General features: G+C 38.7%; 1 protein-coding gene across 1 annotated transcript in view; it reads left to right on the forward strand.

The window, feature by feature from the left end:
* Positions 1–15,273, forward strand: part of npm1b (nucleophosmin 1b) — a 41,770-nt gene that overhangs the window by 16,758 nt on the left and 9,739 nt on the right. The window contains exons 6-8 of the mRNA XM_088638234.1: positions 846–886; positions 2,623–2,722; positions 9,006–9,113. Coding sequence (XP_088494360.1) covers positions 846–886; positions 2,623–2,722; positions 9,006–9,113 — 249 coding nt within the window. The remainder of the gene's footprint in view (positions 1–845; positions 887–2,622; positions 2,723–9,005; positions 9,114–15,273) is intronic.

Here is a 15,273-nt window from a genome sequence, read left to right on the forward strand (position 1 = left end):
AAAAAAAAAAACTATCACCACATGTTTGCAGCATTATCAAGTGCCAGATTTGTGTTTTGTCATGTGTGAAAGTGGCAGTTTAAGTTTAGCTAAGTGTGGAGACATGACTGTCCATGTGCTGTTTTAAGATGTGTCCTCGTCTAGTAGTCTTTCTTTTTATTCACCCTTCATTCGTTGTACATCTGAGCTTACGTGTTGTTCACATTTTTTGCCAAATGTATATGAAGCATCCAAGAAGGAATATGAACAATTTTCAGTACAGTTAGATTTGCAGCACCTTTGTGAAACCATGAGGATTTTGCTAATGGAATCCAGTCTGATAGTATTAATCCGTCCTGCCAAAGAGAGCTAATATCTGCATTACACTAATGTGGTTTTCAGTCATGGTAATTCACAGGCATATAAATACCATATTCCACAGGAGGACATGGAAAGGGTAATTTACAGTCTGAGCAAGTGATACTGTGCTGTTAATATTGGAGCCTTTTCCAGTTTTGGCCTACACTGCAGTGGACGTCAGTGAGAGTCAGTGAGAGTCAAGAGCTGGCATTTCTTTTCAGTTACCCCATTCTGAGGAGGGTGTTGGCGCGATACACCGTATGTCGAGATTCTGTAAAGATTAAGTGGTGTTTATGTGTCAGTCTCAAAAAGATAAGCTTCCCCAGTGATTCATGTTCGAGCAGAAAATCTTAATATCTTCCCGTTGGGATTGATTTAAGAAAAATATTTTTATAAGTTGGACTAGAATCAGTGCTGCAGATAGAAGGACACCTCAATGTAACTCTGCTTGATAGAGTGTCTCACCTGTTCTTAATTCTCTTTTTTTTCTCAATGGTTTTCTGCAGAAGAAACTCAAAATGGAAACCGAAGAAGAGGAAGATGATGAGTAAGACATTCATTATTGTATTAAAATTTTCTGTATACCTTCAACAAAGTTTCCCGGTCCTTTTCTTTTCCACAAAAAAACATCATATTAAAGGTAATATAACAATGTACTGTAACTACTAGCACAAGGCCCTAACCCTGAATTTGAAGAGTTTTTAGCGTTTGAAACAGTACGGTTTTGTTTAAATATTGTTTTAAACTAATGCTTTTGTTAATGCCCTTCTACTCATCTACAACTGATGCATTTGCAATACACAGATGGACAGTTTAACAATCCAGTTTTAGAGTGTGCAGACATTTTTAAAATGCATTATCTCATAAAATTAAAACATATATGAATTTCTGGGTCAGTATTGCTGGCTTTTCTTGGTTTAATCATCGTAAATAGATGATGTTAGGCCTGACTCTGATGTTTTGTCTAGGATATGACTCAATATGAATGCAGTTTATATTATTGCCCTGCCAAAAATGAAAACAAAACACCAAGCTAATCTCTTAAGCTTTGTTTTATACATTTAACTGCCAAATGACCTCACTGAAAATACATTTTAAAACCATGGCCCAATCAGCAGCACAAAGATAACTTTATTTATGGGTATAAAAAACGTAATCAGTTTATGCCTTTATTTGTTTAGAAAAGTATTTTTTTATATTCATTTAACACTAGCATCGTGTTTACTTGAACATTCTTGACTAATTGTGATACATGTGAGTGACTTTGTTTCACCACATCAGTGAGGGTTTCCTGGGCAGCAGGTAATGAGGTGATCTGTCCTGCTGAATGTCGAGCCTGGTGAAAATCAAGAAAGGAAAACACAGAAACCAACTTATCAAGAGAGCACTACCTATGTGTTATCAGTATGTAGGCTGGACTACGTCACAACAGGCCGTGGGAGCCAGGCAGTCTTTAGCTGTGAATCAAAGTTTTATGCAGACCACCCTGGTACAACAGACCAGTTAATGGGAGTGTTGCGGTTGCTACAGAACTCCACTTGGAGTATGTTAGCTACCTGATTGTGTGTCACTATATAGATAAAAGCCTGTGACCTCACTGGCTACCCTTTGCAGCTTCCATCAGGACAGCACAGCTCCTTGCGCAACAGTAGCTCTCTTTGTAAAATCAGAAGCGGACGGTAGTGCCATGGACACCCAAGTCTCTAGGCTGGAATCCCATTGAAAACTGGGGAATGAGCTGGGACATCCAGGTCTCGGAGACCAGTCATCGGACTCGTGCTGCTCCAGGCCCACAAGACACCAGCTGCCTGCATTTCTGACAGTAGACACCCTGCATTAAACCTTTTGATGACAAGTGTTAATCAGCTTAATGAATTTACCTGTGCCATAGCTGTTCGATAAAATGTGTATCTGCTACAGAAAAGGTTCATTTATTTGATAACTGTGAATCAGCTCTCAGTAATACCTTTCTTTTGATGCTTAGCATATAATGTAGAAGACCAGACATTTAGGATCTGCCAGGTGTGATGAACTTTTTTTAGTTCTCTTACCTATAGACATGATTTTATTTTTTGCAATTTCATAAATGTGTTCCTTTATTGATTCTCTATTCATGGTTCTGTTTTCTCTTTATTATGAAACATAAATCACTTTTTAAAAAGATAATTTGAGGCTGAATGATGGAGGAAAATACACTAAACTGTGTAATGGTTTTAGTCATGTCTAACGTAGCTTGAAGAACATTAATTAGTACCAAACTTTGTAAATGTAACTTTTTCACAGGGATGAGGATGATGATGAAGATGATGATGACGAGGAGGAGGAGGAAGAAACGCCTGTGAAGACTCCGCAGAAAAACTCAGCAATCAAGACAACACAGAAAGTAGGTGGTCTTTCTCCACTGTCTGATCATTGTAAGGCAGCTGCTCTCCTGTAGTGTTTTGAAAATATTAAAGCAGAGACCAGGTTATTGTTTCTTGTTTCTTCCACATCAGTTTGGGTAAACAAGTGCCTCCTGTTCTTGGTTTTAAAACATTTGTAACCAATGTTTCTAAAGGTGAAAATATTACTTTTTTTTTGCGTGGAATTAGCATGTTCCTGATTTGTTCTAGACCTTTCTTTTATTACATTCCACTTAAAAGTAATATTTCAATACCCTTCCTGCTTTCATTACAACATAAGAATCAAATAAAGATCGGGTCCTGACTCCAGCGTGCTGTGCAAGCAAATAAAGATGAATAATTTAATCCTGTAAAGTCGGGGAATTTCGAACATTAGGTCAGCCATTTATACGGCACCCCTGGAGCAGTTGGGGTGAAGGGCCTTGCTCAGGGGCCCAACGGAGTAGGATTCCTCTGCCGACCGCAGGATTCGAACCGGCAACCTTCCAGCCACAAGCGCAGATTCTTAGCCACAGAGCCTCTGTACCGCCCCGTAGTTTACACAACATACAGTGGTTACACTGTGTAGTTATTTACAGGGCTGTGAGTTCCAGTAGCCCTACCTTCTAAAGAAGTGGAAAATCTCAGAAATCTGCATATAATCTAAATACCACACAATGCCTTAACGGGTCAGAGAGAGAGAGAAACTACCTCCAAATAAAATGGATTGTAAACAGGACTAAATCTCTGTGTCTAAACAAATGCTCACAAATGAATGGGAACCTATTTCTCTATTCTAACTAAAGGCATCACTAAATAGGAGAGTCGTCTTTAGCCTGTAGATTGTAAAGGGAATCTTAATCTACTAATGCAAGTCAACGCAAAATAATAATAAAGCTCAGTGTCCAGTACTCTTGCACTATTTAGATTACCTAGACAGAATCTGGTCTCATGTCTGATGTCAAGAGGAGGAGCTCTCTCATTACACAAGGCTTTAGCAAGGATGAGGATGTGCCAGGGAGTCAGCAACACAGCTGTGTAATTTGTAGTTTATGGCGTAAAGGTGTTTCTCCTTTTCACAGTTCCACATATTTTCCAGTTCTTTTCTGTGTTGGACGTTACTCAAAGGGGGACTGCAACACTATTTTCAGATTTCAGGGTTAGAAAGAATCAGTTTTGATGAGTGCATTTCAAACCGCAATGAAAGTAAAATGTACACAGTAACTTGTAAAACTTCCAATTTACATCACAAAATATGTTAAATTTCCAGGCATCCGGAATTCCTTGTTCTTTGATTCAGAACGAGTCAACCAAACGTCTGGTGACGTGAGCGGCTCTATGACACTGTAAACAAGCAGGCTTGTGAATAAATCTCTATTCATCCAATAGAAATATTGTTTTCTTTTTAGGGCAGTTTTGCTGACAAATACTACTTACCTGTTAACTCTGCATGCAGATCACGTTGGAGAATTCCTGCAGTGAAATGTCTGCTGCACAACTTGTACTTATTCGCTCATACATCACATTACATTAGTCATCACGGAGACTAGTGAGCAGGAAGGGCCACATCTCATCGCAATTCGTGAGAACTCGAATGCAAGTTTGCAACAACAGTACTTTAAAAAAGTTCACGATTTTGTGCTTAATTTGAAATGAGTAAGTTTCTTCTATACCGTCAATGAATTTATTTTCTTACAGAGATCTAATAACCAGTCTGAGAATTGGGGACTGCAGTTCCCCTTTAATAACAGGGAGTCTGGTTAATCTTCTCCAGACTGCTTTCAATTTCTTTATTGCAGAGTGGTGACCACATTTTAAGTCCTCTTTAATATGGGTACAGATTGTATGTTTTTTCAAAATCAGGATGCAATATAGGAATCTAAGAAAAGGAATTACATTTTGTTGACTTGAAGAACAAATGGTGATGAACTCTTTTTAAAATATTTTATGGAATTGCTCACAAAGAGGTGAACACCATATGTGCTGAATCTTCTTATTAGGCCTAGTTTTGTACAGAGTCATGTTTGACCTGTATCTACTGGTATATAAGAGGAACTGGTGTATAAGGGTAAATAAGTTGCATCAGGCAGAATGTAACATTTACAGGCACAATATGGTTTTTTTTCTGGCGCTAGTTCAGCCTTTTGGTTCAGCTACTGTCTTGGGTAGCCTGTGTCGGTCTTAAACTGCCATTTCTGACCACTCTTTGAGTGTTGGTGATGGATTTTTCAGAGCAGTAAATTAAAAATCCTGTTTTATGCTGTTAGACTGTTAGTGTGATTGTAGGGTCAAATGTGATATATTTTACTCAAACACAATACCACTAGGTGTCAACATTTAGCAACCCAGGAGCTCGTTTTATCCAGTTTGAGTTGAAACGCCGTGCCTATCATTCTGCAAAGAGGCCAGCTTTGCAGAAAGACAAGACAAAAGGTCTTATTATCCTTTTGAAAGGCTTGAAAGGGTCAAAAAGTGTGAAAGGAAGATGAAATAGTTGCCTTCCTGTTACTATTGTCCCACAAAGTGACATGTAAAAATATTGCTGTACTGAATGTTTGTTATCATCTGTGCTCAAAATGTCTTATTTTGTGTACAGACTAGGAATTATTTTCGTATTCAGAATTCCTTTGAAGAGCAGCTGCTGTATCAACCAGCACATTTCAGGCAGCTCACACTGCTTGAAATTCTTCCAGATGTTTGTCCTGTGTAACCTAGTGTGTGATAACCATTGCTTGTCGCAGAGCCAGCATCCAATGAGATGAGTTAGGTCACATCACTGTCTGGCCAGTGGAGAACAGTTCGGGATTGTCTTTTACACTTGTGGAAAGGGCATTTATGTGCCAGATCAAACTTTACTGAATGACCAGTCATAGATGGGAATGGAAGGTGCTTTGGTTTAGGAAAACATTCATTTACCCCCTTCACCACTGTCCAAATACATTTTGTAAAGTAACCTAATATAGGGTGTGTTGTCACGACCAAAATGTCTCTTATTGTGCTTTTTGTAATGCAAAATTCTTGGATTGATGCCGATGTCACTCCATCTTCTGAATTCTGGCTGATAAACAACAATACACAACGTTTATTTCACCAATGTTTTTTTGCAGAGGTTACTGAGATCCCGTAGCCCTGCAAGTGCGTTAGGAGGTCATTTGATGGGCTTAGCAACATGCTTAATACGTCTTACTTTGTCTACAGATGTCCCCTTAACTGTCTTAGTATTCAGCAGTACTAAAAGGACATCACTTCACTTGTAATGAATTAGTAAAAGCATTTGTAAAACTTCATACAAAAATTTGAATTTTCAAGAAGTTTTATTTAACATATGGAAATGTTTATGCTCTTATTGTTCAGCGTGTATAGTTATGAGCTAGTGGGGTCAAAGCTTAGCTAGCATTGCAGTTCACACCTTACAGCACTTCTCCGTCTCAGTCTATTCAGAAAACCCACAAATGTAGGTATGGCTTGAGGTGTTTGCCTAAGTAAAGGTGAGATAAGAGGCAGATAACACAGGTGATCAAAGGGGCTTCTCTGGTGATTTTACACTGGTTAATAATCATTAGAGCCTTTGACAGAAATATAGAATGAAAGAAAAAGTTAAAGGCAGAAAGAAGGGTGCGCTCCAGCACAGACAGATAGAGGACAGCTTGCAGACTTGAAGTACTTGAAATTATTTATTATTAGTATTGGAATGGGAGATAATTGAAAATACAAGTTGTATCGGCAAGTTTTTGTCAAATATTGTCCTATTCTTGAGTCTTTACATAGAGCTATAGCTTAGGTGACTAAGGTATTAAGCTAAACAAGCTCTGAAAACACAATACATACTTTGTCTAGTATTAATAATAATAATAAACTTTATTTTATATAGCACCTTTGAAGATGGCTTCTCAAAGCGCTTTACAGGATGACAACAGCAATAAATAAAAAGACTACACAAGATAAAACACAATTACAATATACAGAGGAGACCATGGATGGTGGTACTAAGAAAAGCAGAGGGGTGAAGAACGGAACCAGTTAAGTAAAGGCTTTTCTGAAGAAGAGGGTTTTGAGTCTGGATTTGAAGGAGTTTAGAGAAGGTGACTCTCCGATATCCTTGGGGAGAGAGTTCCAGAGCTTGGGGGCATAACAGGAGAAGGCCCTTTTACTCATACAATGTAGACGGGTTTGGGGGACAGTAAGGAGAGCAGAACTAGAAGAGCGAAGGTTGCGAGGTGGGGAGTAGGGCGATAATAGTTCAGACAGGTACTGAGGTGGCAAGCCATGCAGAGCCGTATAGATGAGCATGAGGATTTTAAAGTCTACAATGAATTTGACCGGAAGCCAGTGCAAGGACCCCAGGATAGGAGTAATGTGAACACTTGCACTAGAACTGGTCAGGATTCTGGCTGCTGAATTTTGGACATACTGCAGTTTGTTCAGAGTGGATTTAGATACTCCAGCGAGTAGAGCATTACAGTAGTCAATTTGAGAGAATACAAAAGTGTTGATCAGCTTTTCAGCCACAGTTAATGATAGCATAGGGCGTAGTCTAGCGATATTTCTAAGGTGAAAAAAAGATGTTTTGACAGTATGCTGCACATCTGGGTCGAATGTTAAGCCAGAATCGAATATAACCCCAAGATTTTTCAATTGCTTCATGGTATCAATTTATTTTTCCCCAAGTGAAAGTAGACCTAAGCTTTTGGTTTTTCATCCTTTCCAAAAAAAGATGTCAGTATTTGAAAGAATGAAATATCCAACTTGACTATACAATCTGCCCTTTGGAAATTGTTTTTGGATGTTGAATGATCCAAAAAATGTTTAGATTAAGGTAAGTCTCCTTTTTGGGTTGTGTATCATGATAATTTAGTGTTCATTTGGAAACTTAATGGAAATAAGTTGACACTTGGCACCAATATATTTGGATGTACGTGTATAGATGTTTTTTTGATAACATTAGCTGATGGCTGACTTTTGCACTCACACTTAAGTGTTCCTGTTGCTCAATACCAAAATCATGGAGCTTTACCTGAGGCTAGTCACCTTAAACACTTTGTTTGAATTCTTAAATGTTTCGGTTTTTCAAAATCAGGTTCTCTGATTCCACCTCGATTTTAGAGTCTGCAGCTGTTATTACACGGAAAACCCTGTTCAACACCAACACACAGTTACTGTGGGCAGTGTAGTTTCTGTAGAATTACATAACCTCACATTACCAATTTTTAGAAAATACCTTTTATTGATATTGTGACTTCATAAAAGTCCGATTTCCATTATGTACAAAATATATTTTTGTTTACATCATCATACTTTGTAGTTTAAGTGCTCTCAAAAAAGCTGGGCATGTTGACTTTTTAATCTTTTCTCTTTGCGCTCCATCTGGTTTCGCTACAACTAAAACATAGGGTCCTGAGTATAATGATCAGATTTCTCCTCTATAATCTCCTAGTAAGATTGCTATTTCATGAGCTTTGTGCTGTGCCAGAAAGCTACACTCAGATCTCGTCCACGCTCTTCTTAAGAAGAATGCGAGACAGTTACCGAGAATGCTCCTCTTCCTTTGTGATTGTTCTTTTGTTCTCTCCTTCCCTGTCATTGCTCTCTTGCTCTCTGCACCTGGCTCTTGTGTTGAGCGGCAGAGGCTGTGTTTGTGTACCCGTGCTCGTGTGCGTGTGCGTGTGTTTTTGTGTGTGATTTACAGAGGCGATCCAACCTGAGCGTATGCCAACCCCAGATCAAAGCAAGCCAGCGTGCATACCTGCATTTTACCGCTGAGTCTTGCTTAGGGGAGAAATAACAGCTGAACGTTTCTGTCATGAGCTGATTTATTCTCTGTTCTTACCCCCGCTCTGCCATTGTTCCACATGTAGATGTCAGACAGCCAACATCGGAGCCCAGTGGTTTGTGATGACGCCTTTAGGCTGCAGGCGTTTTTGCTTAGTATGGTGATTGGAGGCTTAAAAGGGATTGTGAACAGTCTGTAACAAAGGATGTTGTTTGTTTTCTGAAAGGGTTTGGGCATAGTTTTTCACTGTCTAAATTGAATTGTTACAATCATAACTCTTCCCACTGCTTGCTCCGTTTTTTTGATAGGTACCTTCCAGAGCACACGTGCGGCCCAGTTATGGTTGTCGCTTTAGAAATGGGGACAGTCTGTAGGTGTACATTCTCACATAGCTAACATAGCTCACACCTGAAGAAGGCTCCACGGGCGAAACGTTGTGTTTTCTTTCTTCTCTTTTCAGCAGGGAATAAACCTCTTACCTGTTCCCCTCTCACGTGTTCTTTTTGTTTTCCTAGAATGTAAAGGGGAGTCCAGAGAAGGCCCAGGCCCAGCCAAAGAGTGCTTCCAAACAGAACGGATCATCTGGAAAAAAGGGACTTCCGCCAGCCAAGCCTCAGACGAAGGTAACAGAGTCACTCAGTCCCGCTTCAGTCCCATCCTGCTCCTGCCCTGGGGCTGACAGCGCCACATGGCCGTATCTGCACACAACTGCCTTCCGTCCACCACAGCAGCTGAGCCGTGTTTGTCTCCCCGTAAAAAAACAACGAATATGTTCAATCAGTGGCTACCTGATTGAGTTATGGCTTAGGAATGTTGACATTTTTTGGAAGTACCTCTTCGGAGTAGGGAAGTGACATTTTTATATGGACGGTCATGCCTGGAGATGTTGAAGCTTGATATTAGCATTTTGTGTAGGATTACTTGCTCCTTTTGGGACTCCTAAAGAATTGTGTGGGCTCTTTAGAATTTATTTGAGACTTTCATAATTGCTGCCTGGGATATTGTTTTTAACTAGATGATATACTGATAAGCATTTAACTGCATTGAACAGATCAATTCTTTTTCAGTTGCTGGTGCTTCCATCCAGTTTAATGAAGATGCCTATCGATATGTTAGTCACGAAAACAATTGTTTTATCTTTGGTAGACGTACAGACTTTTTTGTGTATCAGAAAGCAAATTGTACAAACTAAATGTGAAAGCAAAACATATTGCTAAGAGCAAGATTTTGGTGTATTTTCTTACCATAAGATATGGCACCAGTGCAAAGCTAGTTTCAGAATGTCTACACCAGTTTCCGAAAAGCCAACACATGAAATGCAAGCAAACACTGCAAGCAAATCAGACAAAATAGTGCAGAGTTGCTCTGAAAGGCCTCAGTGTCAGCAGAAATGACTACAGACACACACAGTAAATATCAACTGTTGGTTTTGTCAAATCCCAGGAGATGTATCTTATCACGAGTAATTCCAACAGTAATTGTACATGCATCCATTTCATTTAGTTGAAATTGTGCCTTTTTAATTAAGCATCATTATTAAACTGGACATTTCTGTAATTGCAGTATTTGGGTTTTGTAAGCCAAAATTAGATCACATTTTTAGGATAGCTGGTTCCTGTATATTTCAGCTGCTATAGTTTATAAATGCTTAATAGATAGTAATAATGACATTTAAAATAGTGCTTTCAGTTGTACTGAAATACACACAGCATGACAAAACACTCAAGCTGTCTTTCAATGGAGAGGAATAGGAGGGGTAAATGGATTGCAGCCTGTCAAATTCGTGACATCCAGAAACATGAAACAATGTACAGTAGGTCATACCTTTTCCATTGTATTTAAAGTCTGTATCTATATAGAAAAAGTCTGCTGAGTACTGTATTGTAAATCATTATATATTAACAACAGCCATTCCATTTTTTTATTAGTTGCTCTTAGGAAAACTGCAGTTTAGCCTCCTTCACTTTGCCATTATCATCATCATCAACCTTTTTTTAAATACCTTGCATAGTAATCGGTTGCTGTCTGCAGAAATACTGCATGTGGACACAGTAGGGGGTACATTACCATACAGTTGGAGTGTGAGTGAAGGTTTAGGGATAAGACAGGTGAGAATCACAAACTCATGGGCGAACCACAGTCAGCAGCTTGAGTCACCCCAGAGAGAGTTTGAAGGTGCGTGCATTGCATGCTCAGAAAAAAAAAAGACAAAATTCAGAATTTAATCATACATTACGGTCGGAAACTACAAATTCAAACATTATAAACTCAGGAGGGCTTTTGGAATTTGGAACAAGCTTTGTCAAAGTAATACTTTGACTGCGTCAATTCCTTACAACCAAATGAGTTTGATGGGCTGGTTTCCAAACCCTACATAGTAATGTGTAAATATACTTTTGGTCCTGTGGAACATTTTATGAAAATGTAGTGCCTGCAGAGGCGAAATAATAATTCAAAAACCTTTTCCTCCTCCTTCTCCTGTAACTCATCCGGCAATTTTCACACAACTTCCTCCAATGCAGGGGAGCTGGAGCCTATCCCAGCAAGCGACAGGCTCAAGGCATGATACAGCAGGGCAGGATGCAGTCCATCGCAGGGCACACACAGACACACACACCAGGGCCAGTTTTCCCAAAGTCAACTAACCTTACAGTAAACCAGTATAGTAGAAGGAAACGGGAGAACCCAGGGGAAACCCACGCAAACATGGGGAGAACACTCAAATTCCACACAGATACCTGCCCAGATGTGGAACTGAACCCAGGACTACATCCACATGTTTTGAAAATGATACAGCAGCAACCCATTTTTCAATAACTGCAAACTCTTGTTTTGCCTGTGTTTGTTACTTTGCTCAGTACAGAAAGTTTCATTGTTTTAAAATTCTTATTTTTATGGTTATACATACAGGAATGTCTTCTTGGCCCCTATGTTAAAAAGTCTTACAATGAAAGGACTTTTAAATGTTTAATGAAATGTAACTGGATGAAGAACAAAATCAACCAAAAAGTGGAACTTTTGCTCTTTTAAGGGTGCATGGGTCATCTGAAAAGCATCAGAAACTTAATATAGTGGGGTCAATTATCCGCTCAGTATTCTTCGCCTTTGTTTCTAGTAATATACCTGAAGCTTACGTGTACCCATTCTGATGTTCAGATAAGTGAAATACAGAAGGTTTGATATGTTTGATGATGTAAAAGTGCATTAATAACTTTGTATTTTGCAGTATTTAGAGTAAAAAGTGTGCCAAATTGTAGCTTCTGATCGTAATTGTACTTCAGACAGAAACGCTACTCCTACATGCTACTCCTATATAAGAAGCCCTAGTTATTAGTTTCCTTTTAATATACCTCACTGAGCTCATCCTTACAATCATATTCAAGAGGGGAGTTGTCTGGAACTTGCTGTTCTGCTTTACCAGACTTTTAAGTGAAATGGGCTATAACAACAGTGTAGAACAGCCTGGCTGGACAGCCTAGCAGCACTAGAGAAGTAGGTTAATTGATTTCAAAGAAGAAATACAAATGTAGAGAGAACAGCCTCTGTTTGCTCCCCCAGGCAGAATTTGAACTTTCCCTCTACTGAGCCACTGAGATCTCTGGATCGCAGTTCTTTGTTACGAAGCAAAATGCAGACAGTGCAGGAAATACCCCTACTTCGCTCCGTGGAGAAAGGGAATTGGAACATGTTTCTGGTCTTGCCACCGGTAGCCTTACAAACAGTTTTCACCTTGCAAGACTAATTCTGTGTTTCAGAAGCATGTTATTAAGTGTTGGACTTCGGGACAAGTTGTCTGATAATTGTTTTCTGAGTAATCCCCTGGCCAATCTTCAGATAGGGTAATTCTTTAATAAGTATGCAGTGGTTTAACTGCCAGGTTGGTTAAGCCACAGGAGATCTCTGCTTAACAAGTGCAAAACCTTTTTCCAGCTGAAAAACGCTCCCCCCACCAGGACCTAATACCTGCACACCGAATTTAAAATTGCTGTTATTACTTTGTTTGAAGTCAGCTCAAGTTATGTATTAAGCAGAGAAAGGTGTCTTTATAAATTGACCGGCTGAAATTAGCTGATAAAAGCATGCTTTTCTTGTCTTAACAAGGATTACTGCCTCACTGCCCTGAAGATTGTAGAAAAGTTTCTGTTCATCTGCATGCATACCTCCATCTGCAAGCCAAAACTCTCGCAGTGTCTTAAGTACCATACAAAGTATTATTGCAAATCCTCTATGGTTTTGTTTGACGTTAACAAGACGCATGTTGACTAAGAAAAGCAGTTCCCTTGAAACATATTTGTTGGAGTTTGATGTTTAAAAGGAATTGGGCAGAAGAAAAGAGGTATTAGGACTAAAAAATACATGACAACCAAAGAGTGATAACTTAGATGTGAACTCATCAGCACTACGGCGATTACCTCCATTTTCTGTGCTGTGACATCAGAACTGTGCAAACTTTAGAACGAGTGGCACAGAAGGCCAGCAGTGCATTAAGGTGATTTTGAAATGGTAATTGTATCAAATGATAGCGTGCTAGCAAATCAGTCAAGCCCTTCATATATATAATCACTGTCTAGCAGAGATTAAAAAGAATGGTGTGAAGTATCTGTTTGTCAGCTGTTTCAGGTACACAGCTGTCCTTTTGCAACAAAAGAGCCGCTTTAAAAAAATGCACAGAACAAGCATTTTTGGCATGTGGCCAAGGCCATATGTTTCGGCAGAGGTGTGCCTTTGTGTCCTCTAATTTGATACCTTTTGATCTGTCTGATTAACGTCAATTTCTAAACAGAGGAAAGAGAAGATTATGGCATGCCGTGAAAAAAACACTTCCGTGGTCATGTTGAGTTTGTATTGTATCAGTTTTCACACAAGCAAGTTTGCATTTTACCAGTTTCAACAGCAAGGTGTGTTAAATGTGAGATTAAAAGTAGTAAAGTTAAAGCAGGCGACAAAGAGAAGGCTTGTACAGACAGACAATAATAATAATAAACTTTATTTTTTAAAGGTGGCTTCTCAAAGTGCTTTACAGAAAGACAACAATAAAAAAATACACAAGATAAACGCATTGAGAATTTGTAGATGCAGTAGGAGCAGAGGGGTGAAGAATGCAACCAGTTCAGTAAAGGCTCTTCTAAAGAAGAAGGTTTTGAGTCTGGATTTGAAGGAGTTTAGAGAAGGTGACTCTCTGATATCCTTGGGGAGAGAGTTCCAGAGCTTGGGGGCATAACAGGAGAAGGCCCTGTCACCCACAGAGTGTAGACGGGTTTGGGGGACAGTAAGGAGACCAGAATTAGAAGAGTGAAGGTTGCGAGGTGGGGAGTAGGGCGATAATAGTTCAGACAGGTACTGAAGTGCCAAGCCAGATTCGGTAAACCAAAACTTTTTTCTCTTTAACCTCTCTCTCATACAAATAAAATAAAACACACAAACTTCCACATGACAATCTCAAAATTCAAACCAGTGTTTGAAAATTAATTTATTCACTTTTAGCTAGTTTATTTGAAAATCCTTTTAGCTCACAAGGTGCGGTACTTTATGGTATGAAGCATTTTATCTTCAAAATATTTTGTCAGTGTGTTATAAGGGGGTTAAAAACATTTTTTCTCCTTATATAATGAAATAAAATTTGTAGTATTTTTATGTGTAATTTATGGCATTTGTTTAACCAGTTCATAGTGTCTTTCAGATTAATTAACAAGTAGAATAGTGTGCATTAAAACAAATTGTTCTTGTGCCTACATTACGTTTAGGGTTCTGGTTTTTGGTAATTTTGCTCATGTGATGCCTTTTTAACATGAGGCAGTTCATGTCATTCATAAATGTTGTACCTCTGAAACAAGGAGAACTGAGCCTTGTGGCTCACAATGGCCTTATTCAGCCTCCAGGGAGTCATCCCACATTCATTTGCTTTTTCCATGTGTTGTACAAGAGATCAGCTGAAAAATATTATTTCAGAATAAAATCTGCATGTGCTTCTATGCTATCTGAAACACACCATTGCAGCGTTTAAGATTTTAATGATTTCTAAAAAACATACAGTATCTAAAATACAGGCAGTGCTGCATGCTTTTCTCCTAATTAGGATAAAGGCATTGCTTAAAGGGTTATGATTACAGTTTAAAGTGAGATTACTGGCTAATAAAGAAAACCAGGAACCCTGTTTTAATATTTCTGACATTGTGTATGGATATTGCAGTGACTGCATCTAGCTGAGTACTGTATGTCCCCAAAAGACTCCAGGTAATTGAGTTTTTTACTAAAATCTGCAATGACAGAGATCCCCATCTGAGCTGCTGGACTGAAAGTAATAAAAGATCGCAGTTCAGATTTCCTAAAATCAGCAGCAAATGAGCTACTAGAAACACAGCTTTTGGGCTTAAAATTGATGTTTAGACCTTGACTTCGTAACCTAATGGTTTTAATTTGACTAGTTGATAGACAGATGTGCATAGAATAATATAGGCAGAAAGACAGGGCATTTGTAAACTGACTGTAAAAATATCAGCTTAAAGGTTTTAAAATTTAAAAGCTTGCAGCTTGTACAAGTCTGTTTTTTTGGAAAAGGGCGAACAGTACTTCTGACCATTGCTATAAGACCAGGAAAGTGAAAATCTTTTTATGAGGCCTTATTGTCTTAAGATTTAATAATGATATATTTATACATTTTCTGATTGATAAAAAACTGTGGGACATAACTATTGTTTTTCAAGATTTCCATTTCTAATTAAAGAATTTTTGGTTCTAGTCCAGGTTGTATTTAACTACCTTTTGTAGAGTAGGAGTTAAAAT

The sequence above is a fragment of the Lepisosteus platostomus genome, chromosome 1, assembly GCF_059453375.1.
Source record: "Lepisosteus platostomus isolate fLepPlt1 chromosome 1, fLepPlt1.hap1, whole genome shotgun sequence".
NCBI lineage: Eukaryota > Metazoa > Chordata > Actinopteri > Semionotiformes > Lepisosteidae > Lepisosteus > Lepisosteus platostomus.